Source organism: Epinephelus moara, chromosome 22 (assembly GCF_006386435.1).
Source record: "Epinephelus moara isolate mb chromosome 22, YSFRI_EMoa_1.0, whole genome shotgun sequence".
NCBI lineage: Eukaryota > Metazoa > Chordata > Actinopteri > Perciformes > Serranidae > Epinephelus > Epinephelus moara.
Window position 1 is genome coordinate 9,988,071 of NC_065527.1, and position 27,922 is coordinate 10,015,992.

Here is a 27,922-nt window from a genome sequence, read left to right on the forward strand (position 1 = left end):
CAGAAAAAAAATGCATTATTGCAATGTTGCATATTACAGCTGTTTCCTTTGAGAGATAATTTGCATAGTCATGTCAGGTTTATCCCATAAAAGCAGCGGTCTGTTGCATCATGTGGTGTCTCACCTGTTTCCTACATCAGAGCTGAATGGAGTCCTCAGAACACTCCAATCTGTAATGACATGCAAACTTAATAGATGACAGCCATTATCTGACACTCCACTGGTTTTCATGCAGTTAGTGTAAAATGCTGCTTGTCTGATGGTCACAGTAACCATCACATCTGCCTGAATATGATTAAGTCTTTAGCTCACTTAGTATGCATATGCAACCTACTCACCAGAATAAATGTTAGCAGTTGTATGTTTCTGCAACATTTGTTTGTTTCGTATAGAGCGGATATGTTGAAACCCTACATTTCAACAATACTGTGGTTCACATGTGGTTATGTTTAGGCACACAAACCACTTGGTTAGAGTTAGGGAAAGATCATGTTTTGGCTTAAAGTACTCCGTTTTGTCATCACAACCACTAATGGAAATGCCTTAATGTCTCACTTTAAAAAAAACACCCAGTTTTGATGCCACAATTGCAGCTGGAAAGTCCCCAGTGTTTTGGTAAAAAAACACTCTGGGTTGTTGTTTGTTGATCTCAAAAAATGCTCTACAGTAGTTTGCTGCTTAGGAGCAGTCTTACCTAGGTTTCACACCAGCCACCATCCCCTTCACCTCCCAATGACAAATTCAGCTCATATTCATGTGCTACATACGCAACATAACTGTTACATATAGTTTGCAGAAATGCACAATGCCAACATTTTCTGCCGGCAACTTTGATATATTGGCATCATAAATGTGACTCACATGGTTTTTCTACAGCCTTCTCTAAAATGCCACATATAAGAAGAGACTAAACAGGAGCATTTGTGTCTATTTTAAACTAAAGCTTATTTTAGTGTCTTTTTAAAGAAGTGTAATGTTCTTACCAGCATTCATTCCTGCTGTCAAAGACAGCTGAACGATAACAACACAAAATCCACAAGGTTTCAACATGGTTTCTCTGGTCAAGTGAAGATCACTGTGAAGTCACCGGGCAGGAGTTTCATGTCATATCTTAATCCACATTTGGTTAGATAAGAATGAAAATGACTAAATAACGTTTATGACTGCACAGTTCATCGGTTAAACATTACAGAACTGCAGGCTGTGAACATCTTAGTCTAACTGCTCCACTTTAGGTTCATGTGTAAAACATGTAGATTAGCATGCTTTCTTTCTGTTTGGACTGTGAATTATTGTTGTCCACAGTTTGACTGAATATTACAGAAAGGTACGCACACATCCAAGTGTTTTAGGTGCAAGTGTGTCACGGAATATTAAAATGACAGCTCTATCACAGTGCTCCAAGTTGCAGAGCAGCAAAGCCACACTGACTAAATTGTTTACTAGGTACATTTAAAAGTCTAATTAAATTAAACATACAGTATGTAAAAATGGACAGACACTTACCTCAAACCAGAGGTGGGAGACTTGAGCCACTTGATGTGACCTGAGTTGCAAATTTGGGGACGTTAGACTTGTTTGACTAACAGTGACAAAAGACTCGACTTTCACTTGGTATTCATGATTTGAGACTTAGACTTGAGACACATGACTCGAAAGGACTTGACTTTTTTTAAAATTAAATATTTGTGTTTTTCTAAATATTGACTTCCTGTTTTGAAGTATGATTGGGTAGTTTCTAGTACAATACGAGCAAGCCTGGCAACCTCCTAGGACGTGGCAGATGAGCAGAGGCCAACGCACAAGGCAGCCATCATGTATGCAGCTTGTCAAAAAATAATACAATGTGGATTCAAGGATTATGTTGTTGGTGATGGCAGTAGGAAGAGAACAGCAGCACACAAGTCACAAGGTCTGCAACCCAAAAAATCAGTGACATGACCACCAAAACATCCAACCTCATCTGTCATTATAAAACCCACAAAGAAAGGTGTGTGATTGTGTCTTTTTAGCTATCTTATTAGCTTATTGGATAGTTGAACATTAGCTAGAAAGCTCACCCTAAACAGCAACACTTTGGTCATCAGAATTTCATATGACTTGACATGTGACTTGCTTAAACTAAGCAATAACTTGACTTGTCTTACTTGACTTACAACTGGGACTCAACTTGCTGTATTTTCAATACAGTCACTGTGGACTTGCTTGCGTGAGATTTGCTTGTGACTTGCACATCTGTGACTTACTCCTGGTCAGAAGTCCATAGAACTTAAGACTTATCTGATAGCATCAACAAAGAATGAATATAAGTTTCATGAGGGCAGAACTTGCAGGACCTTTTGACTGTATTAGACTGCCTATGTTTCATTCATATCCCTTTAAGAGTATTATGACAACACTCAAAAACATGGGCTGCAAATTTTCATTGTTGGACGTTACAGTATCTAAGGTGTGTCCAGGACCAGAGCTGCGGTTCAGTGAAAATTAGTTCCAGGGCTTTCTTTCCCACATCCCTTAAAGGAAAAACCTCTTTTATAGTAAGATGAAGGAGATTCTCTACGCGGGACGAGATTCAACCAAGAGGGTACTCTGGGCACAAGTTAACTTTTTGGACCCTACTGACCATGAGGTACAGTGTACACTGCAGAATACAGACTGTACAACAAGAACTGTGGAAACATCAAAAGCCAGCAAAGACAACCCCAAGCCCACACTCACACATTAAATGAACACATCCCATCTCATCCACCCAGGGGTTTCACAGTCAACATCCTCCTTCCCCAATTTAACCTCTAGAGGTCTGTTTCCTCATTTGCTGTTGTTCTTTCGAAATCCATGGGCATGAACAGTTCTCAATTACATCCCCAGGAGGCTTTAGCTTTGATTGTGCCTGCACAAGATACCATGGCACGGGCTTCTACAGATGGCCATGACATGAGCTACAAGCACCCAGAGAGTTGCAGTATTTTCTGAAACACCAGGGGGCATACAAAACATGCAGGGAAGAAGCAAGAAGTTAATGAGCATTGTTAATGGGAGAATGTCAAACACCAAAAACTAGACTGATGTCTATGACTCCAATTTATCAAGAATTCTTAATTCATTTTTTGGATTCTTTGTTTACCAGAGGCACTGAGAAAAACTAATTTTTCCTTACAAATTCAACATAACATGGGGTGAGAAATTGATATACAAATTTTCATCTGGAGGTTGAAGTATTCTATCAGTTACTGTGAACACCCAGACACATTTATTAGGTAGTGGTTGCACTCAATGAATTGCCTCTATGGCCTTGCAGTCAGACCAAGATTGGCCAGTCACTCTTACTTTAACATCTGTTGCCCTCAGAGCTTCATAACATCACCCTCTGAAAATGCCACTGCCATGTTTTCCTTGTCTTATGACATGCTCATTGCTCAACAGCAACCTGTGTGCCAGCAGCTTCATGTTTGACGCTGGGAGGCGTACAGCCTGTTATCACATGGCTGTTTCCAGGTCACTGCTAATCCTCTCCAATCTTCTTTTCTCCTCATTAGCCATCTTACCCGCTCCTTTCTCCACTGCACTCACAATGAAACCTACCTATGACTAATTCTGTAGTCTAATTTTACACGCCATAGTTAAAACCTAAATTTGGTACTGGAATTACTGCTTTATACTAATCTGTAATGGTGTGACATGACAGGTAAAACAGGAATTTTGATCAACAGTGGAACTGGAAGCTAAAGCTGGATGGAGGATAAATAGCGGTGGCTTTAAGAAGAGCCAAAAATGGACCGTCTCAACGAGCAAAATCCTTACTGTGCATAAAGTTGTTGTGCATGTAGTGTGCAGTATGGTTTGACCAATGATGCAGCAATAGCATTTTTATAAGTGAAGGAGTCTGTGCAGATGAGATAACCTGGTGGAGATTGTGAAGCCGAACATCAGAAGATTCTTCAGTAAAACATCAGGACGGATACCAAACAGGTAGATGCACAGATTTCTGGCTTAAGATGTTGGTTTACTACCTTTCTCTCTTTAAAAAGACTTTCCTTGCTGTATGATAGTTTTGCATGCTATATTGTACCAATATCTTATTGCAGCTGTTTTTAGTGAGTGACAAATTCAATCAAATAGAAATGTTTCAGATGTGTTGGTCAGCTGATGTAGGATATATGTTGAAATCGTGTGACTGTGGGTTTGTGTTTGCCCGGGAAGCATACGAATCTGTGAGCTTGTGTTTTATTAGCTCTGGCAGATGCGTCTGGTCCGCCCCCGCTTTGGACAGATTTCCAGAGAACTTGAGATGTGACGAGCCAATCACAACCGTTAATCTAATACGGAGAGTGTTTGAGACAATGACTGTATAGAGAAGTGCCATTGAGGAATTTTCGAAGATCAACAAGTCAATTAATGGTTTGGGCCTTTCCTATTGTTTCAGGTATTATAGTCGAGTGAGTAAAAACACCCTTTATCTTCAAGTTCTGATGGCAAAAATAGATACACTCGTTCGCAGACATATTGATGCTACACCATCACAGCCCATCTCTGCATGCTGTAGTCTGTTTACATTTTTTCTGTTGCTCAGTGCTCTGTTGTTCTGATTGGTTGTTGGTTTAATTGTGTTCAGAGGCATTCTGGCTTACAGCGTGGAAACCAAAAATGAATTGAGAGGTTCCAGGCTAACTCACATTTGGGATTTGGTCAGGTGATGTCAGGCTACATTTGTGTCCACTCAAAATGAAAAAAGGACCATTGTTACGTTTGTGGGGATAAGAAGAGATAAAGAAGAGATAAAATATAGAATAAAACTGCAGGTTTTTTGATTATCCATATACACAATCACAACTGGACTTCTACTGTTACCATGCTTACCAGAGGAGTACTCCACCATTTAGTATTGCAACTCCATAAAGTTGGTGGACTTGCAAAAGATATATTATAGATATGCTACAGAATGGTCAAACTCTGTGCAGCAGAGACTGAGATATTGAAAGACTTACAGTCCCTAGTATGGCTCTAGCTCCAAAAAACATGATACACCCATAATGGAATGGGACAGTATCTTTCTGTCACAACGTGCTGAATACAGGAAAGAGGGACTGGACCCAAACACTGACAAATCAGGCAGACGGGATGACTTTAGTGATTCGGTGAAGGCATATGGGTTTACTGGCAGTACAGGAATCATGAGGCAGGCAAAGGGCCAAACTGAGAAGGCAGTCAAAACAGGCAAACAAATCCAAAGGGCCAGGCAGGGAAACTAGGCAGAGGTTCAACACAGGCAGGTGACAAATTAAAGATTCCAGGTAACAGATAGCAGAAAGCAGAAGTTACAAGGAAAAGGCAAGAAGCACTTGGCAACTTTGATGGTCTAGCAGTGAATGGAGCTGGGCTGTATGAACTGAGCAGTAACTGCAGGGCTGATAAGGAAAGTGGAAACAGGAGAAAAGGTCCAAGAGCAATTGTGATTATTTCTGTAGTCCTGACTGTCCACTGCAGTCTGTTGACAGTGATGGATGTGCAGAGAACAGACTGAGTAGTCTCAATGTAAACGTGAATCAGCAGCTTCTGAGGCAGGTTGAACATCCTGAGCCGGTGCAGGAAGTACAGCTTCTGCTGGACCTTAATCCTGATGGAGTTAATGTTGGATGCCCACTGTGTGTCCTGGGAGACATGGGTCCCAGCCGACACAAAGTGGTTCAGTAGGGTAATAGGGGCAGTTGTGAACTGAGCTCCAGGTTGTTGTCACTGCACCAGAGGGCCAGCTGTTTAAGCTCCCGTCTATATGCATACTTGTCACTGTCCCAGATGAGGCAGATGTCTGTTGTGTTGCAAATTTAAGGAGTTAAACAGTCTTCTTAGGTGCAGTTGTTGGCGTAGAAGGAGAGGAGCAGTGGAGAGATCACAAATCCCAAACTGTAAGTGGGTCCAGCCTGTGATTTCCTCTCAGGAGAGCCAACACCAGTCTGTGACCTATGACCATAGACATCAGGGCAACGGGCCTGTAGTCATTTAATTCTCTGATGGAGGGTTTCCTAAGTCATGTAGATACTAACATTTCATTCTAAGGTAATAAAAACTTATTTTCAGGTGATTATAAACTAATGAAACAGGTATGAAGATTATATACCATTTCTACCAATAGATGCCCCTTAAGCCTGCACACTGGACCTTTAATACACTGAGGATTGCTCTTGGTGGCCTGAGAAAGGCTTGATACCAGCCCTGTTGTTGACCTCATGTCTCTTAATGTTGATAACATGAAAGAAATGACAGTTGACCTAAGGAAAATCTATGCTTTCCAATCAATACTTATGACTAATTGTGGTCAAAGAGGGGACAAGTGCAGCAATGAAACAACAGTAAGTAAAAATAAAAAAACATTAACTGCTTGAATCACTTTGCACTGTGAGCAGTAGAAGATGTAAATGTTAGGCATGTCCAAAGTCCAGCCTGGGAGCAAATTATGGCCCTCAGACAGACTTAAAACAGCCTCAAATTGGATTTGAAAATATACTATCTGTGGCCCACCACACAATATCGGTTAATAAATCAAAAACACGTTGCATTTTTTCAGTTTTTCCCACTCATGGCAGGACTATCGTACAGTTGTTAGACAAGCATCAAGTAGGAGCTACACGGTGTGTTTTCAAAAGGAGACGATAAACAAGCAAACAAAGAAAAAAGCGTAAAGTCGACGGTGACAGCCACTGCTTTCAGGAGCAGAGGAAAGTATTCAACTTCTACAATGGAAAACAAAACAGTTGCATTTGTATAATTTGTATTTTTTTAAATAAGCCATATAATGTGAGAAGCAGCTCACACTACTCAGGTTTTTTTTCCACCGTATTTAATCTGGCCCCCATTCAAAAAAGGTTTGGACACACCTGATCTATGTGCTGTGCTGTAGGGCTTTAAAAAATCAATACAGCACTGTATCGCAATACTTTTCTGTAGCAATATCATATCATGACACGGTGCTACATATCGAATGATAGGCCGATTATAGAAATTATTAATACGACAGATATAAATTAAACTTTAGGTAGCCTATTAGACTAATATAATCAATCGTAAGTGCTATATCGTAGGCAACTGGACTTGCTTGCGTTTCTTGAGGACGTTTCGCCTCTCATCCAAGAAGCTTCTTCAGTTCTAAATGACTGGTACAAAGTTGAAGGCTATGAACCCTGTGTGGGTGAGAACCCTTGCAGAGTTGTAGGGGTCACGTGACCCGTGAAACCGCTTCAAGAAATGCAAGTAAGTCCAGTTGCCTACGATATAGCACTTACGATTACCATGACCTGGATGACTGAGAATCTTCACCGACAAATATAATCAATCACTTTTTCAGTCCACTATACATTTTGGTGCTGCAAAGAAAATGGCATGAAAACTTATTAGATAAATCAGATGTAGAGAAAGTTTTCATTTGGGGACATAATTTACAGTTGAAAAAAGGTAACATATCGCCTCATATTTTATCGCAATAATATTGTATCGTGACTTAAGTATCGTGATAATATCATATCGTGGCTCCTCTTCCCGCCCCTACCGTGCTGTATGTGGATGGATCTCCTGTCCTATGTGTTTATCTGGCTGTAATGTGTGTGGGCGCCCTGTAGGTGGAGGCTGGAGCCTGCTGGACCTTCAGATGGGAGGAGGCTCTGAGGCTTTGTTGTTATAGTAAAGGCTCAACCGCGGTCAGCGTTTTCCTCACCGGGTCACGTTTCTTCTGTCCAGTTTCCACCGGTGCAAAGACAGAAAACTGCGGATTTTCTTAACGAGCGTGAGAGGAAACGAATCGGTGGAGGAAACCAGCCGCAGGGATGTAAGATCACTTTAACTCTATATCAGCTGGATGAGTGCTGTTTGTCTCTAAGATTTACTAAAATGACGGCTGGCTTTAGTGTTACAGCGTCCTGTTGCACAGATAAGAAATGCGACTCTATCTGAGCACAGGCTCCATCAAGATGAAGTAACAGTAAGTTACAGCACATAAACCACCACAGCACGTCTCTTTAATACTGCATGTTAACGCGTTGGTTGTAACAGTGTTAGCAGCAGGATTTGACTGTGGAGCTGAACTTCGGATACCACGTGTTTAGTTCACAGTTAACTGTTAACTGCCTCTGTGTTTTAGCCGAAAGGAAACAGCTGTGCAGCTAATGTTTGCTGCGCAGTAATCTTTCCCAACATTGTGTGCGCGCAGTGTGCCTAACACACAGTGCTGCAACAGATCAGTGACATGCAGCCAAACAAAGACAACAAAGCTAAGATGAATAACACAAACAGACAACACACATATATGTGAATGTAACTATGTTTGTTGCTTATTTGTTTTTAGTCAGTAGTGATTTACTCAACTACATCATACTGAAAGGCGTTTCAAGTATTTCCCCCCTAATGAATCTCAGCAGTGTGGGCAAAACATGGCGAAATGGTACCTGTAGGAGCTGATGTCTGTCAGAACATGCATGCACGTGTTGTTGATGTGTGGCATTTATATGACCACCAGAAGAAGAGGTCAGCAGTTTAAACATGCCAGTGAGTACTGTATCTGCAAGTGGCACATGTCAGCAGCCTACATCAGCAGACTGGGTGATTTTTGGACAGCTGGTCAGATAAAACAAAACCGTTTCAATATGCAACATTGGGTTTGTTTCACTGTTTTCTGACATTTTATTGACTTATTAACTATTAATTTATTAATGGAGAAAATAATTAGTTGCAGCTCTAAATGTGTTAAGCTCAATTTTGTGTGAAAGTCCACATTTCTGATGTCACAAATCTTTAAACCTTCCACTGAACCTAATAGTGTCTTTTTACTGCATACTTGTACTTACCTGTTTGCAAAATGTAGATTAACCCAATTTACTCCAATAACCGTAATCCTACATATAACCTACCTCTGCACCGGACTTATATTTATACCTACATGCAATGGTTGAATAAGAAAAAGAGGATTTGTCCATAAATAATTCTTAATTTTGGATAGAAAAGGTCCTGAAAAAGTCTTAAAAAGCACCCTGTAGTCAACAATGGCACAGTTTACCTTAATCCATTTGGATCTTGCCTTCCTCAAGCACAAATTGTCATGACAGCTTATATATTGGCATTTTTTAACAATTACAAGAGGTCCAACGTATTGCATTAACTAACTAACTAATTAAGTAAATATAGGTATATATAAACACTTTAAGGGGCAAATCAGTATTGGACACTTGTTGTCTAATACACAACTGATGGCTTTGGCTTAGGGACTGTTTGTTATTTATAAGGGCCGGAAAGGGGTGATGCAAAATGGGGGAGACATGTCAAAAAAAATAAATTAAGCACTGGGGAGGGACTTGTGTTTTTTTTATTTTGGCTTAGGGGATGGACATACAACTTTAAAAGGTTTATTTTGTATTTATTTTGAATACCCTTTAAACCCAGAGTCCTGCTGGTGGGTTTAAAAGGCATGCCGTCTGTATAAATCCTAAAAACCACACTATTAATCATAGCCAGAAACTGTAGAAATTAAAATTATTCTTAAAATTTCAAATTTCTGGTGGTCCATCAATACATAACTTTTATGGATGATTTGCATTTTGCTTAAGAAATTAGCTGTTTGTTTTGTGAATACTCGGACTCCCCTGGGTCCATGTCTGCCTGTTATTGATTTGCATGAACAACTGGGACAGAGTCCTCTGTAGCACGCTTAGTGTCTGACAGAACACACGTAGGCGGCAATGGTAAATAAGCAACGAGCAAGATATATTTGGAGCATTAAAAAACATTAAGTCCCACGACTTCAACATGTCTGCTACAAATCCTTATGCTTTTACTCTTTTTGTTGCTCCCCCCTACGTCCAGGCATGTTGTGATGTTCTTTAAGCTCACAGCTTGAGATTTTTGTGTTTTTGTCATGGAAAGTACACTTATGCTCTGAAAACATCGGCTTTAATGCTTAGTTTTATTGACACAAATGACATCTCAGAATTTTAGAGACAAAAGTAGGATTACATGTGATTTAGGTTGCATTAAGTTGTTGGTGTACAAATGTGTTCACTATGATCACCACTGCGTAATTGATGCAGTTATGATGGAAACGTACCCAGGGAATGCTGCTACAAAAATGTCCCATCTGAATCTAAATCCTTTGTAAAAGAAATCTGTGGTGGAGCACAGAATGCATAACCAACCTGATGATCTCTCTGTCTGTGTTTCTGTCTCAGATGCAGTGATGGTCTGCTGTAGAAACCAGATTATGTGGCTTCAGCTACGATCTCCACCTCTTATAACAAATCTTTGACACTCTGGATGACCATCAGACCTACCGCTCGCCCTCTGACCTTAAATGTAATTAAGGTCAGACTCCCTGATTCCTGCTGTAATGGAGAATCCCAGCCTGCTGTCCTTCATCGTGGCCTTGCTGGGTTTTCTGAGCCCATGTCTGACTAGGCTGACTCCCAGAGTCTCCTTCCCTATAGGTTAGTAAAGACATTGTTTTCCTTTATGCTGCTGGTGAACTCGAAAGTATTTAAAAGTAGCAATGTGGCAGCTAAGGATGAGATGATGGAAGTTGCAAATCATTAACAGTGTGGGTTTTATAAATGATAAAAGGCTGTGGTAATTTTTTATGTTGTAGACAGCGCATTTTGGTTTGTCATTTTTACACTGACAATAGCACTATGCATAAAAAGGGGTGGCGTTCTCCCTGAATCCCTGCTCAGGGAAGTCACTATGTTTGACATCTGGGTGTTGAATGCTCTGTGGAAATTAGCGGACTGCAGCCTGCGTACATCAGGATGCTTTTGATTGTCTCTGGTAATTGGATGAAAATGCCTAATCCCAGTGTTAACTGCTGTGAAACAACAGGTAGTCCTGGGAGACATCTCACCCGCTTCAGCAGCCATGATGTCAGCAACACCACTACACTGCTGCTCAGCGAGGATGGAGACATGCTGTACGTTGGAGCCCGGGATGCTGTGTTAGCGCTGGATGTTAGCCAGAGGGACGCCATCGTACTGAGGAGTAAGGTGAGGGAGCGACTGCTGGTGGAGCTGCAGGCCCAACCTAAATTGAGAATCATCATAGTTAAAGGGACAGTTCAACCCAAAATCAAAAATACATATTTTCCTCGTACCTGTAGTGCTGTTTATCAATGTAGATTGTTTTGGTGTGAGTTGCACAGTGTTGGAGATACCAGCCAAAGAGATGTCTGCATTCTCTGGAATATAATGGAACGAGATGATACTCAGCTTGTGGTGCTTGAAGTACCAAAAAAATACATTGGAAAAACTCAACAGCAATGACTCCTTCCAGAAATCACGACCCGGTTACTGAAGATAATATATTGACTTTGCTGTGAGCAGTTTCATGTAGGAACTATTTTCTTTCTACCAAACTACAACCACTAACCATATCACTGTGTAGAAGGAAGCGGGCATCTACTCATGGACAAGAGTCTCGTGCAAGGTATAGCACGACATAGGTGTGGCATTGTGGTACTATAGAGATGCCCCGGCCTACAAATAATATTTCAGATGTAAGGGAACATGTTTGTTTGGCACAGACCACAGCACAAATCACATTATCATCATTGTTAGCTATATATGTATTTGTTTTCAGTGACAATAAAATGCAAAATTACCGTTCCCACTAAAATACAACTGATATTGCAGTAGGAATATCTGTCAAAATAATCGCAATATGATTTTTATTTTGTATATCGTGCAGCCCTAAGAACAGTAAGGCACACATAAAGTGGGTAGCATCCCTCTCAATGTAATTCACAGCAGTATCAAAAATGAATTAATAAAATTAATACCCGCTACATTTAGCTGCCATCTTCTCTGAATTGATTTCCCCACTCCTGCACAATAAATGTAAAGTTTGCAATGTGTTTTGATGTATTTTATTGTTCAGCTGCATCTTGAAGTTGAGATGGATGTGAATCTCAGCTGCTCTCCTCTTCTTTCAGCTGGACTGGAGCCCCTCAGAGAAAGACCTTCAACAATGTTCCATGAAAGGCAAAAAAATGGCAAGTAGTTGGTTTGTACTGATGTACAAATACTGTGAGCTGATTAAAGTCCACAGTTCAAAATGTCTCCTCTTGACTCAGCATACCAACCCAAACACGACAAGTCTATCATTAACATGAAGCTAACGTTTCCATTTCCTTTAATGAGCAGGAGAAACACAATGACTGTTTATGTTTGGGAGCAAAGTGTCTCATAATCTTTTATTTAGTGGGAGCTCTCAGTGGGTGAAACTTACTTTGACAGGAGATCTTGATGATCTGTAAAAATCCAAAAGCTCTGCTTTAGGCACACACTGCTCGCTGTACTTTTTTGGTTTTACTGAAACGTCTAACTTGCTGTCCTTTTTGTGTTTTTTTTCCTAGGCCGACTGTCCCAATTTTATCCGTGTACTGCAGTTCTTGAACACCACCCACATCTATGCCTGTGGAACATTTGCCTTCAGTCCACGCTGCACATACATTGTAAGTTTGTTTGCACAGAGGTTTGAACTTATCAGTTTGCTCAACATTGTGACAGTATGATAACACTCAGGGCCGAATTCATGAAAAGGATTGCGTGGCTTTTGCGGCTGCTAAACCGGTAAAAAATGGAACAAACAGATACGGTCTAATTCACAAAGCATGCGCAGAGGGTGAAATGCTCCACTAACGGCGCTGCCAAGCAGATTGTGTCTCGGTGCTCCGGTGTTATTTGCACGTATTGAAATGAGGTAATATGCATATATTTGGCACAAACATTGCCCCTTTCTATGCAAATGAGCCTCATTGATAAACAACGTCTAATTCACTAACACCAGCGCTAATAGCCATACGCAGTTTGAGTGAAGCAAATAATGTCTTTAGAAAGCTGGTGCAAACTGGGCGCTCCTCTGTGGAAGCCTCTCGCCCAGACTTTCCAGTGATCGTGGCAGCAGTGATCGTCTGTTAAATCAGTCTGTAAATAATATTTTGACATTATTATTATAATCATTATTACTTTAATGGCATCCGAAGATATTGATGCGTTGAACAGGTGACAGTCTGCGGTCGTTCTCAAAACGCACTTCTGTCACGCACTTCAAAAGCAACTTTCAATAATTTATTTTACGAAACGGGGGAAACAAACGTGAACAAAAACGGTTCCATAATTCATATTAAATTCAAAAGATAACGAAAAAACAGCTACAAGTGAGAGGGAATAGTGATAAAGTGGTCAAACTTGGTCAAATCCACAGCCTCAACCCATCCGACACTGTTAGACTGACTCACCAGCAGACATCACTACATGAGGGTATACAGTATTCAGTACTTTGCCAAACAAAGTCTGCCATTGTTCTGCCACGGTGTTCTTGGCGCAAAGCCAGCATTTATACTTTGCCATGTGTGGCTTATTGCAATCAGGGGCAAATCAGGGGCAAACTGCACTCAGCTGCCAAACTTTGTGGGCGTGTTTGCGCTGGTATATCATTAGCGCAATATCCTTTGTGAATAGGACGTTAAGACGGAGCAAACTGCGGGTGCAAGTGAAGTGCAATTCAAGGTGCTATCAGCGGCCGCAGTTCATTCTTTGTGAATTCGGCCCTCAGTGTGTAATACTCAGATATTCTTTAAAAGCAGCAGGTTGCATTTAATGTGATTTGAGTTTCATCATTTAGTGTGATGTCAGCTGGACTTTATCCTCCTTTCTGTCCAGAACTCAGAGACGTTAACGATGAGCCTCAAGCCTGATGAAGGAAGAGGTCGCTGCCCCTATGACCCCTTCCAACGCAACACTGCCATAATCGTAGGTGGGTAAGGCAATGCTGCCACAGCTGCTAGACTAAAATGTAAGCTGCGGCAGGGTGAAAGAAAAATGTGGCTGCTGCTTAAATCCAAACATGCAGCGCCTGTGTGGAACTGAAAATAGAACTAGAGGCATTATTTGAAACCAATGGAGGGATGGGTGGAAGATGGTATGTGACAAAAAACACAAAGAGAAATCTTATGATCCTGCTTAGTAAAAAAAGAAAAGAAAAAGTTTTTTTTACCACACTTTATCTTGATCTAAATGATTCATCATTATTTATTAATTATCAGTACAATAGGAGTCATTAAATTGAAAACTGATTTCTCATGTTGTCAAGGGAAAATTTAATGTAGAGTTGTGCGTCGTAGCTGTAACTAATCTTTAAGGGACATTTCATATATTTCTCCTCTTAGCTGCAGTGCTGTTTTTTTAGTCTGGACTGTTCTGATGTGAGTTGCCGAGTGTTGGAGATACTGGCCCATTTCAGTTTTGATCGAACCCTTTGGAGTGTGGTGTCATGCAGAACTGTCAGTGAGCCTGGGCTTTAATGGACCGTCTATCTGTTTAGAATGTAGCACTTATAATTTTCTATGTTTGCATGCTAGGAAACTAATTATCATTAATTTTAAAGGGACATGACTTATTATTTATTTGCATTGCTTTGAAGTATTGTGTTAAGTATTCCTCTGTCTCTTAGATGGAGAGCTTTATACCGGGACAGTTGCAGACTACAGGGGGAACCGGCCAGTCATTTCCCGGCACCTCAGCGAGGGCAGGCGTGTTGACCTGAAGTTGGATGATACATTAGGATGGCTGGAGGGTGAGTGTGTTGTTTGTCAAAATGAACTGTCCTAGCAGTTGTGAATAGAATTGTTTTAATGTTAATGAAATCATGGAAAAGACACTTTCCCATTAATGGACTCAAAGGGTCCCTGAAACAAACCTAGTGATAAGCTGTAGCATATCCTTTTATTTGAATGGTGATTTCCACAAACTTACATCTTCGGCACACTTTGCCATCTGTTTACTATAGATCCAACCTTCATCAGCTCCAGTTTCATTCCTGATGAGGAGAAAATCTACTTCTTCTTCAGTGAAGTGGGCAGAGAGTACGACTTCATTGATAAATTTATTGTTTCTCGTGTTTCTCAGATCTGCATGGTAAGGGTTAAACGGTGTGCCTCATGCAACAAGCACTCCCACAACCACATTTTTTCTCAAGTGGTACATACAAGCAATTTAAGACAATTTGTGGCATTCACCAATGTTCTCATAATTGGAATTTAGTCTTGTGCTTGATGACCTCTTCTCCTCTTGTGTGTCAGAGTGACATTGGAGGTCAGCGGACCTTGCAGCGACGCTGGACCACGTTTGCCAAAGCTCAGCTGTTGTGCCAGGCTGACAATGAGCTGCCCTACAATGTGATCCAGGACATAGACACCCTCCCACCAGCAGAGGGAGCTTCTGCAGATGACACACTTTTTTATGGCATCTTCACCTCCCAGTGGTCAGTTTGTTAAAGGGCAAAGATCTATTCAGTACCTAATCTACATTCTCTGAAGCTATGGTGGCCTTTTTTCCCCGCAGCATCACTTTTATGCCTCTCGCAATGTTTTTTCCAAACAGCAAATTACTTGATATGAAGCCAGAGTCTTATTTTTAAAGTGACGGTTTCCAAAGTGGATGTCGCAGCAAAGCTTTTAGTCATTTTTCATCACCTAAAAAGATGAAGTTATATTTACCATAACTACATCAAATCAGTATCTTGGATCAGCAGATGTGCAAGTTCAGGTATCGGAATCAGTATAGGGAAGGAAAAACTAGTATAACAACATCCCTAATATATACTTAATGCCAAGCTGAAGCAGGAATCTTCATACTGCTTTTACCTTGTGCTGTCATATTTATTTACACATATATCTACTCATGTAGATTTTGTCTGTAGCTCATATTCACTGTGTCTTTTATGTTTTGTTGTTTTTTTCCTATTAACTAGGTCTGTCAACTCTGGACGGTCAGTCGTGTGTTCATTCCGCCTGTCTGACATTAAATCAGTTTTCTCTGGTAACTACAAAGTCCTGAACCGGGACACATTACAATGGAGCACACGGGTTCAAGAGAAGGTCGCAAATCCAGGAGAGGTAAAGGGTCCCTTGTAATTGGTATGAAAATGGAACAATAAGATGGAACTTGATTTGACCAGAGGTAATTTGTCGTGCAGCAGTTACAGTACAAAGTAGGAAGAGTGCGATTATAATGAGTTTAAATAGAAACAAAATACACAATAAAAATATAGAAGGTGCAAATCAAAAATATACACATGCCAAAAAAATATAAACACATTGTTAGGCTGGGATAAGACTGCTCATTTTTATGAAGTCAAGACTTTGAATTTATAAGACATACAGGGAGATATAACTGGCTTTACCTCTAACAGGCTGCGTTCATATTCCAATTTATTTCAGGAAGTTTCAGGTTTCAGATGGCGAAACAATTTAAATTGTCTAAGACCCGAGTTTCTTATAACTCAGGACTTCTTATTATGCTTTTGTTCTATCAATACCAACACTTCTTTCATCAAGTTAATAGCTGATATCTGGAAACTAGGGCTGCAACTAATGATTTTTCTCGTTATTAGTTAATCTGCGCATTCGTTTTTCAATGAATCTTTCAATCGTTTTGTCAATAAAATATAAAAAAATAGTAAAACATGCCCTGTGTAATTTCCCAGAGCCCAAGGGGACGTCTTCAAATAGTATGTTTAATCTGACCGACACTTAAAAAATGTTAAGCTATTCAGTTTATTTTTACGTATGATAAAGAAAGGCCTCAATTTTCACATACAAGCAGAATGCAACCTGCAAATGTTTGGCTATTTTGCCTAGAAAATTACTGAAACGATTATTCAATCCTCAGAGATGAACCTATTAATTTTCTGTTGGTCAACAAATTGATTAATCTACTAATCATTGCAACTCCACTGGCGACATGGGGACATCACTAAAGTCAGTGAGTGAGACAATCTGACAAGTTGGAAACATACCTCCAGGTTAGACAGAGTTTGGGCAAACAGTAAAATGTTTGTTTTAACAGTTTACAGACCCACTTCCTGCTTCACCTTTGACTTCCTGTACTTACTAGTTGTGTGCACACCAGGCTTGTGCTGATTGGATATCTAATCGACGAATGTATCACTTACTAAAGAGACGATGGAAAATTCTGATCGTAAACTACAAATGATGAACCATAAAAATTCAGATCCAAGTTGTACTATATTGAAATGATTTAATCAAAGTGTGTTTAATTTCTGTTACTGTCATATTGCCTTTTTGTATGCTAGTGTGGCCTCCACAACGCATCTGACAACGCCCTGCGCTTCGTCAAAGAAAACTTTCTAGCAGATGACAGTGTGCGACCGGTTGGAAGAAGTCTGACCATGGTGTCTGCTGAGCACAAATACAGCCATCTGACTGTGCAGAGAGTCCAGGCTGCCAACAACAGAGACTACACTGTCCTGTTTCTGCTAACAGGTAGGCCACGTGAGAGGCTGACCAATATGACACAGTATGTCCTGTTTTAGTATTTATTTCATAAGGATTCACAACACTGCAGAATGCTTCTTTTCTTTAATTCATGTAGAAAGAGGTTAATGTTTGGAGTCCAGGTTGGCTCCTAATCAGCTATAAGACTTCCTGTCGTTTCTCTACTGTCGACTTGGGCGTAAAGCCACCGTAACAATAATTCATAGTTTTACATATTATTAGTAAAGTACTGCTTTGAAGTCAGTGAAAGTGAATAACCTTATTGTATGTACAACTCTGTCAATGTTTAGTGTCCATTGCGGTCAGAATGTACATATATTGTCTTGAAGGCCTCAGGGTCTAAGACACAAACTCTGTGACTGCAAGGTTACCGGTTCGAGTCCAGCTCAAGAACCTTAGTGGGTGCATCCTCCTGTTTCTCTCTGCTTTCTGTAGCCCCGTTTCCACCAAACACTTTCGGTATGGTACCTTCGGAACCAAAAATAACCCTTCAGACATGGTACCTAGACCCTAGCGTTTCCACCGCAAACAGTACTCTAAATGTGGGTGGGGTTGTTGTCACTCACTGCTCCGTTGAGCACTCACTGTATTTCCTCATCACCGGTGACACAGATGGAGGTCTGCACCTTGCTTATCGTCCACATAACGAGGCTGCACGCCGACATTTTCAGAACAAAACAAAACAGGCTGCAGTGAGGGTCCTTTCATTTTTATAGTTACAGTCTACTAATAAAACTGTCCACAGTATGAACAGTGGTTACATGAGCCTCAAAACCAGCCACAACTCAGCCCTGAGCAGAGTTACCGTCCTCTATTGACCAACAGACTGCAGTGTTCACAACTCTACCTTTTAGTACCAGATCTGTGTGCTAGGTACCCCAACAGAAGGGTGACCAAAAATGGGGACGATCATAACGTTTCCATTAGTACCATCCACAACTTTTCACAGTGGAAATGAAAAAAAGCTTTCCGAACTGAACTGTACCGTACTGCTCAGTGTAAACACCCTTTTTACACATGATGATTTAAAAGTAGTGCAATGCATATACTGTATGTCCAAACAATGTGCATGGACCCTGCTTATTATTATTTGTTTGTTACACTGGCATTGTTACGGTTGGGTTTGGCACAATTTTCGTTAGCTCTCAGTTCTGGACCAGAGTTATATGTCAGATCAGAGCTGTGTGAGACCTTAGAATTAATTTCCATATATCACCCCTTCTATCGCCAGTTATCCAATCCAGTGTTATGTCCCTTTTGCCTGCACTGTTAATCCTGTATGGTGAGGTAGAGCACTGACAGCAGGCTTACTGTGGACAGGGGTGTCTTTGTGTTGATTGCAGTCCTCAGAGGTCGGTTGTTGAGCTCTAGGAGGCTGAAAGCTGTTGGGGTGTTTCCCCTGATAACAAACTGTGATGCCGACAGCTGATGCTAACAAACTGACGCACAGGTTTATGGTTAGAAGCACAGATGTTTGTGTGCACAACACAACCAAAACAGTGAGCCACTCGTAAAAACATTGCTCCATCGTGCCACAAGTGGTCACACCACAAGATTATTTTAGATCTTGATGATGCTGTAGATACACATTACTGGTGAAAAGTTTGGAATCAGCTGTTACGTTGATGTTTTTCTTCGTGCAGAAGTCTCAGGGCTGAATTTGCATTAATTGTTGCCATCTTAATATGGCAACATCCTCCTTTTTAAAGAAAGAGGTCTTTTGTGTAATGATGATGTTTTATTCGAGAACTTGGACACCTTAGACTAGAAGTTATATTTCACAACCTACTGTCAACTCCATGAGGGTTTTAACAGTATTAAGTCTGTTCATTGTATAAACCTGACTGTTTTCTCACTAACTTTGTTTCAGAGTCTGGTTACCTGCACAAAGCCGTGCTGCTGCAGAGTGGAGTCCACATCATAGAAGAGGTCCAGGTTTTTGAGCAGCCTCAGCCTGTCAAGAGCCTGAAGCTCTCCGTAACAAAGGTACACACTGAGAGGAACATTTACTTAATTCACTTTACTTCAGCTCCTCTCTTCCCTTCAAACTGTGTCTGTGTTGAGTGCTGAGCCAAAAAAAAAGCATTCTTCTTAATGCGCAGGTAAGTAAAGCCCCGTTTCCACCAAACACCTTCACTATGGTACCTTTGAAACTAAAAGTAAGCCTTCAGACATGGTACTTAGACCCTAGCGTTTCTCAGAATGAGGATTAGAATATATGCAGTTCACATAACCCGATTGAAATTAATATATATAAACCTGTGAAGATCCACTCATTACTAAAAGTGTATGTCATATAAAAGGTAAAGGTTCATGTAAAATCATCTGAGGGTGCTATACTACCTGTTTGTCCCACTACAGGGTGTGATATACGTTGGCACGTCAGAGGGTGTGGTGAGGGTTCCAACAGCAAACTGCTCCTTCTACTGGACCTGTCCTCAGTGTGTTCTGGCGCGAGACCCCTTCTGTGGTTGGGACTCTGTCAGCCGGGCTTGTGTGGAGGCCTCAAACACCCAGACCAGTCTGTGAGTACCACAAGATTATGCCATTCTAAAGTTTAAAATGTTGTGTTTATATTGTGGACAAACAATGTAGTTGCCTCATCATTTTAGGAACATGTGGATTGATTGATGATGACAAATAGTTAGTAAATTTTTGGGTCCTCAAGAGCTTGACACCTCTACAAACGTTATTACCCTCCTATTGGTTGTTGCTTTGGTATAGATGAGGCCATATTCGTGTTGTCTGAAGACCTGCAGTGGTCGAAATCTGTTGACTCTTTTAATGATTTAGCCACAACAATAAAGGCTTTTTAATGTTTCCTTACTCAATATATTTTTTCTCGTATTTTGGAGTGCCTGGACGGCGTTCCTGTGTATCCTGTTTTTTCCTTGTTTTCCAAGAGCACCCGACATACTTTTTTGTTCCACATGGGATTACACAGAGCAGCCAGTCATCTGTTTTCCCTGAGAAAATCAAGGTTTTAGAATGGTCAGTCAATCACCAGACTTCAACCCATAAGAACATTTTTTGCAGGAGCTGAAGATCAAGATTTCCTAGCAAAGATAGTGCAGTTATGGAGCAGATAATTTAAAGCCTCCTCTTTGAGCCCTTATCTATAGCTCTCCTGAGCTGAGACTCCCACTTGTGAATGTCTGGGCTAAACTATGAGCTGTTTGAGAATCTCAGAATGTTTGTCCACAGGATTCCCTTGCTACAGATTTCAGCAAAGAAACGGTAATACCAATAAACTATAAAAAAGGAAATGGGAGTGGCTGCTATTCAATATGGCACTTGTACCAGCCATTTTTGTTGACTGTATTTCTCCCTCCTCAGTGGCCAGGACGTAGATCGAGGGAACGTTGAGGAGGCATGCAACAGTGTTGCATTTACACATACAGCCAGATTTGGTCCAAACAAAATGCCTGCAGGTAAGTGTCACTTATCTGAGCTGCTTTGCTTTGCTTAAGCTGTTTATATGCTCCATGTAGGAAACATCGACACTGATGCAATTAATACTTTTTGGAAAATTATTAGTTCTGAGTGGGACATTTTAAAGTGTAAAGATTACTTATTAGTTGACATCTGTGTGATGGACGTGCTGTTTTCAAATGACCTCAAACATATCTTTGACATTTCTGTCATGACGTTTGGCCTCATTCACAAACAGTGGGCACGCACATATCTGTGCTTAAACTGTGCATACATTTCATGCACAAATCCAGGATTTATCAGTATTTTCTTACCTGAATTGTTGTTTGTACTCTGCAAAGAAATTTAGAACTTCCTCAGAGCATGCATATGCACACATGGTGAAGGTCTGGCTGTCTTAGAAATACACACCTTTTAACTAAAGACATATTAAAACAGCATTCATTAAAATAAGGCTGTAATGGACAATATTTAAAACCTTTAATTTACTAATGAAGTGGACAAATGTATTAAATAACTGATCATCCTTGATCCTTCATCCTCATAAATTATTGTCATAATTAAAATATTCAACTATAAAAACTGAGTGTCCCAGTCCAAACTTGCAGAGGAGTATATGAAAAGGTCCATGTACAAATGTTAACAGCTTTGGTTTTATTGTTTTTTTTGACTTGGTTACTAATGAGCAGCTACTCCCACCAACCTCTAGTGCCATGAGTTTGCACATATATTGAGAGGTTTATTAGTTCCTTTTTAAAACTTAACACCATCATTGTTGTGGTTTGCTCAGTCTGTTGCTGACCTCTCTCCACATTCTGATATACTTAGTCCACTGTAAATGTCCTAACTGCATCTGGAGGACATGTAGCAATAATCTGAGAATGTGCGCAACCAGTGTTGTGAAGGAATGCAGGACATTGAGTGTAGCCATCATGCTTACATTAAGGGGGTCCATGTCATTGGTTCGACAGCCCATTGGTTCGACATCCCATTAGTCCGACTGTCCGCGGTGCTGAACGGCTCGTGGCGGGCGTATGGTGCGCCGCGACCGGCTTGAGGCGGAGCAGGCTCACGGCTTATGTGTTTGTCACTTTCTTTTTCATTTTAACCCACACCATGATCTTTTCCTGACCCTAACCAAGTGGTTTTTGTGCCTAAACCTAACCAGACCTTAACCACAGGGCATCATGATGATTTCGGAACGGACTTCGGAACAATGAGTTTAATATGGTCGGAACAATGGGATGTCGAACCAATGGGCAGTCGAACCAATGGGCAGTTCCTACATTAAGGCATAGAATCAGATGAACTGTCACGTTAAATAAAGAATTGTTTTTCAATATGCATTGTTTACCAGTTTAAAGAAAGCTACAGAGTATTTAGCAGATTGAAACAATGATTTCAGTCCTGTTCCTGATGAAGGCCAGCCTGCATATTTCCCATCTCTTTGCCCACACCTGATTAGCTCAATCAATTGTGTTCAGCTCTTTTAAAACACCTTGCTCCACTATCACATCAGCTTTACTTCCCCAGCATGGGTTTTAATCCCACACTGGGCACAAGCAAACTGATGTATGCACTTTAATTAAAGGTCAACATCAGCACATCCCACACACCTGTGTTACAGTAGGCACGCTTTGCACAGACTATGCAGCGAGCATGCGAAGAATATTAGTTTCCTTGCAGCCTTTTGCTTTAATAATGCCTTTCAGACATGCTCATGTAACACACACATTTAAGCATCTCTGTACTGGTCAACAGATTCTGTGGCAGATTTAGATTGTAGTTGGCAGCTTTTTTGATATTCAGTGATGTTGTGTAGAGGGGTATGGATGGTCTTGGTGTATCTGGGTTTTTGGTGAGTAATCTGTATATCAGCCTCATGTCCTGCAGGTGAGCTGCTGTCAGTGTCTCTGAATGAAGTGGTGCGGCTTCAGTGTCCTGCAGCGTCGCAGCTCTCCCAGCAGCTGTGGGAGCGACCAAACAGCCGACTGTCCGCAGACCTTTACCTGCACCTGGAGGACGGGAGTCTGAGCTTCGTCGCCACCCCCGCCACGCTGGGTCACTACCTCTGCCTGTCCACTGAGAATGGATACCAACAGACTATGGCCATCTATCATGTAAAACAGAAGAGCAGCCCCGTGGTTCAAACTCCAGTCAGCTACACCCGGCCTCAGACACACCCCATACCCACCACAAGGGCTGTGGCCAGGCCTGGGCCTGGACTGCAAACCTCTGTGGGGACTAAAAGAACAGAACCAAAACAAAGAGAGACTGAGCCAACGCTGTCCAGCAGGGACACTCAGGCCTCCACCAGACAGTGGGGCAGAAATGTGACCCAGTGGACAGGGGAATCTGGGCAGAAAGACGCAAAGTTTCTGGATGGGGAGCCCCTGCCGTCGGCCGGAGGCCCCTGCTACCTGAGGGAGCTGGTTGTTGTGTCAATTCTGCTGGTGCTTTGCCTCAGTCTGCTAATCACCATGCTTCTGTACGTCATTAGAAAGCGCTGCCGCAGCCGAACATCCCCGCAGGCAGGAACTCCGAGCAGAGACTCTGACAGAAGGACCCCTGTGGAGCAGGAGGCTCTCAGGGGGAACCAGTTTCTTAGCAAACGCAACGGACAAGCCCCACACAGCGGACAGGCCAGTGGGTTAGTTTGTAATGGGGCACTCACAGGCTCTAATGGGCATTTGCCCAACACCCCCATCTGAACAGTCCCAGACATTTAAACTGTTTGAGATGAGGTCAACGGTGAAGGGAGGTCATCCCAGGTACTAGAGTCACCATGGTGACTGTCAGTCAGCCCAGTGGGAGGTCCTGTTTGCACAGCCAATGATACTGCACGAATACTGTGGACTTTGCTTCTGATGTGAAAGAGTTGTATCTAATAGGATGAAAGAAACTCTTCCTGTGGTACTTAAATGGAGTCTCGTGACTGTGGAGGTGGAGTGTTTTTGTCTTTGACAGACACTGAAACACAGTGGCTGTTGTGTTCTGATTGTTCTATGTGTTTTCACTTACTAAACGGTAACTTTTGAGGCAGGAAGGTACAAGCTCATCTAGTACAGCTGATTCTTTAAATATTTTTATAGACTAATCAGTACGTAATGCAAAGCCAGTGACTGCAAAACATCTCTTTTTATGGGATAATTGCATTTTTAAGCGTGCAATCAAAACACACATGACCAAAATGTTAGATTGTAAAATGGCCGTGTATGCAACTCTGCCAATTTGCTTTGCCAAACACATTTTGGAGGAAATATAGTTTATGCTCGGTTTATGTACAGTGGCCAGGTGTTCCCCAGTCCAGTATGTCACAAGTTCCTATAACATAAATAGGTGGTTGGGGTGGATGACTGTAGGCAGATTCATCTACACTTGGAAAAGGCTACAGAGGTCAAGCAGACTTGTTTATCTTTTGTTTGTGAGACGATATTACACTCATAATGTAAACGTGCCTTGGCTACAGTTGAGGTGATGCTTTGGTTAAGCTGTTGGGTCATCTCACTGATTTCCTGTGTGTCATACACACTGGACATCCAGTCAGAATAAACTGGAAACTTGCACCAAGTTTCCAGAATGCTTAATAAATTTCCACCAGTAACCCAATGACTATTTAAAGGGACAATTCACCCAAATATCAAAATGACATATTTTCGAATCTGCACTACTAGTTTAATTGTTTTGGTGTGAGGGCAGATATCTCTACAGCCAATATCTCCAACCCTTGACAACTCACACCTTAACAATCTAGAATGATAAGTAGCACCATCGGTAAGAGGAAAAATATGTGTTTTTGATTTTAGGATGAACTGTCCCTTTAAAAAAACAAAATCCAGGCACACTTGTTCCAAGGAAAACTGTGCTCTCACAACAGAGCCTGACCTCTCTGCGCTGTCAGCCCACCATGTACTCACACAAACCAGGGGGCATTGCCTTTTGTCGCTACAGTAAAATCTAGTAAACCATACAGGGGTCGGGGAGAAATCCTGTACGGATACACGAATATTACGTTAGCCAGGTTGCAGTGCATCTAAACAAGGTGTCTGATTTCCTGCTTAATCTGAAAAATGCTTGCCTTCAGTACAATCCGCAGTTTTTTATTTCGTATTGGGCTCACTGACAACATCCTCTGTGGTTTAGATACTGGATTTTTAAATGGCAATATGATGACCATCCACCCCAATTCTCCTTTAGAAAACCAGCTCCATTTTTTCTAATTTTTGAAAATCTAGAACAAATAAACATCATCAACAAACTCACTGAATTTGAAGTGTTATTTAATTATGTTTTTGGGCAAAACATACAGTACTTTTGCACATTTGCAGTAATGGATCTTTGAGTCCTTTGTCCTTGATACAAATGTGAAAAAATAGTTAAGTCCTCTTTTTTGCAGGTTTTGCGTGTTTTTGTCCATTTTTTTATCCTTGCATTGCCATGATTTTGTAGTACATTTATGTCGATCCTGACGTCTTATTCATACAGTCTACATGCACAAGCACTGAAAGTAGCCTAAATCTGTCCATAACTGAAAAACACACTTTTGAGAAAAACAACAAATCCTTCATTTTTACATCTCAGAGAGATGAAACTGGGATTGAATAATCTTATCTGAGTGTCAGCTACGATAGCAAATGAGGGATTCCTAAAATGTCTGACTGATCCATTAAAAGTATGTAATTAATTTGTAAAGATGTATGGCCCACTGTATGATTTCTATCCATTCAGTTCTTCCTCTTTATGTCACCATGTGTTTATTGAGGTGCAAGGAAAGATCTCTGGGACAAATATTTTTACTCTTGCTTAAATATTCCAATGTGTCTTTAACAGTTGGAAGCTATTGAGGAAAAGAAAGTAGTGGCCAATTCATTTCACAATATACATGTAAATACTGTATAACTTCAGTTAGTAGCCTGGGCTATTATTTGCTTAAATCACTGAACTCAGGAGGCTCACATTTGGGAGAAGCATCCAAATGGGACAGGCCTTTAATTCCTTTTACACAAAACTGTTGCTCAACTAAGAATAACATACCAAATAAGAATCCAGCTTGATCTAGCTCAGACAAACGGGGCATCAGAGAGGATTACAGCACCTGGCATACCGACACAACACCACTTTATCCTGTTAAGACAATATTCATGACTTGGATTATTTTTTATGAAAAACACTTGATTCTTTTGATTGGTGGACCCTTATGGACTCAAGGAATATGACTAACTTACAGGGTAGTTGAGGAATGGATGCATATTCTGACTTCATGACAGCTTCAGAGGAAGGAAGTCACTACTTGTTTTTTCATCATGCCAGTAAATCTGAATGAATTACAGTCCTCTCTGGTGCTCATGGTTTCAGTATGTAGCATCTCCATTTTGCCAAAGTTTAAACATTTATATTTGTATGTGCAGTCAATGCAAGTAACCAGCATTAGCTCCAGTGGGTAGTCAACAATCTGGGTTTATACATCTAAAGAACTTCTATAAATTGAACTGCTTGGTAACCAGACCAGGTCTCTATTTGTCAAAATGTGTAGCTACACCCGGCTATTAAAAGGAACTGGATGTTTGACTGGGACTAGGCTTTTAATTGAAGTTTTACAGTATATCAAACCTTTGAATGTTGATACATTCTGCAAAACATGGTGTCAGTTTACTCCGTTATAGTACCTGCACAGTCAACAGCTAGTGCTGCCCGCCCCACAAAACTCCTCTTCAATGCATTACCAGTGTTCATGTACAAGTTTACATTAATAAAGATAAAATATTGATTTTAACACATTGAGTCAGCATCCCTCTTGTATATAAGTACACTATGCATGCTCAACATGATGTTACAGATATGACCTTTGGTATCGGAATAACCTGAAAATGAGTTTCCAACCATATTTCATGGCTCAGCTGAAATGTTTCCTTTACTCTTCGTCAACAAGTGTCATTGAAATGGTCTAAGCAATAAAATACATCACCTTTCCTTTGTAGTTTCCATGTTGTTGGCACATTACAACTCAAAGCTCATGAACACACCAAAGTAGGAAGAGTGACCATTCACAGAACACAGGAATGCACCATTGGCCTTGGCTGGCGGAGGTCGTTCATTCAGTGCTGTTGCTGCAATTAGTTACAACATGTAACGGGATTCATGAGTACTTGGACGTATGACCTAGTATAAAACAGACACTAAAAAGAGTCCTTCATTTTCGCCCATCACTAATGGAAAGGGGAACAATTGGTTGCAGATGAACACATGAGACATTTCTTTGTTAACTTGGGAAAGGTGATGCTCACGTTAACATTCCTATGTCACCCTGGCAGTGCTGTTCTTTCATAGAGAAATGGATGCTGAACAAGAGATTCCCAAAAGAGGTATAAGGATATGAAGTGATAATACAGGAAGATATCCGGAAATATCTTCAAGGACGGGGCGGAGAATGCCACAATCTATCTAGTGTTGGCTGTTATGAAATCCCTTATTGGAATGTGATATTATTAAATGCGGACAGACTCCCACCAGCTGCAGAGTCGAAGTTGTGAACTGTGAAAAAATACATTTCCGTGTTCCACCATGTGACTCTGACCACAGCTGCCACAACAAGACAAGCTCAGTAAGACAGGCCTGTTGTTAATGTGAGATTTGTGCCCCCTCAACACATAAAGTACAAGTAAGGAATTAGGAATACCCTTAACAATGACTTTGACCAAGGAACAGCGGCAGCCCACTGATTCCCCAAGTAGTATTCACTTCAAGTTGTATTGTTAACAATATTCAGCAGGTGCATTTGAATGCATTTTAAATTGCTTATACTGTGTGTATGTCAATAAAATCAAACATGAGGTAATGCGCTGTGAATAACTGAGACTAAACAAGTTGCACAAGATCACAGTGCGGCTCTATTTACAGCATACACCCAATGTTTAGTTCCTTTAGGCATTTAAATTATTGTACAGTATTTAGAGTTCCCGTTGTAAGTCTTCTTTTAGCATTATGAGGCTCATGGCTTGATTGCTATACCCATACTTTATCCACATACACCGTCATAGCCATAGAAAACGTGCTTGTCTGTTGGTGCCCCCTTGTGGCCAAAATTTATTTTTACCCAAACTAAAGTCCTGGGTTTTCAGTCTTTCCCGATTGCTTTCACACTATAACTTGGCCTGTTAACTAAACATCCCA

The 27,922-nt window shown here is 40.9% G+C and overlaps 1 protein-coding gene and 1 long non-coding RNA gene across 2 annotated transcripts; one reads left to right on the forward strand and one right to left on the reverse strand.

The window, feature by feature from the left end:
- The first annotated feature begins 7,827 nt into the window (after positions 1-7,827).
- Positions 7,828-26,722, forward strand: sema4ab (sema domain, immunoglobulin domain (Ig), transmembrane domain (TM) and short cytoplasmic domain, (semaphorin) 4Ab). Its single transcript, XM_050034387.1, is given in 16 exon segments — positions 7,828-7,969; positions 10,206-10,341; positions 10,343-10,460; positions 10,849-11,009; positions 11,954-12,013; positions 12,377-12,475; positions 13,686-13,779; positions 14,476-14,598; positions 14,812-14,939; positions 15,104-15,285; positions 15,775-15,919; positions 17,119-17,308; positions 19,191-19,306; positions 19,682-19,845; positions 20,657-20,751; positions 22,646-26,722. Coding segments are annotated over 15 exon segments (2,544 nt in total). The 5' UTR covers positions 7,828-7,969; positions 10,206-10,290; the 3' UTR covers positions 23,464-26,722.
- Positions 10,919-12,389, reverse strand: LOC126383744 (uncharacterized). Its single transcript, XR_007569183.1, has 3 exons — positions 12,250-12,389; positions 11,117-11,200; positions 10,919-11,046 (listed from the first exon to the last, which is right to left on the reverse strand). It is a non-coding gene; the product is annotated as an uncharacterized LOC126383744 (long non-coding RNA).
- Positions 26,723-27,922: the final 1,200 nt, after the last annotated feature.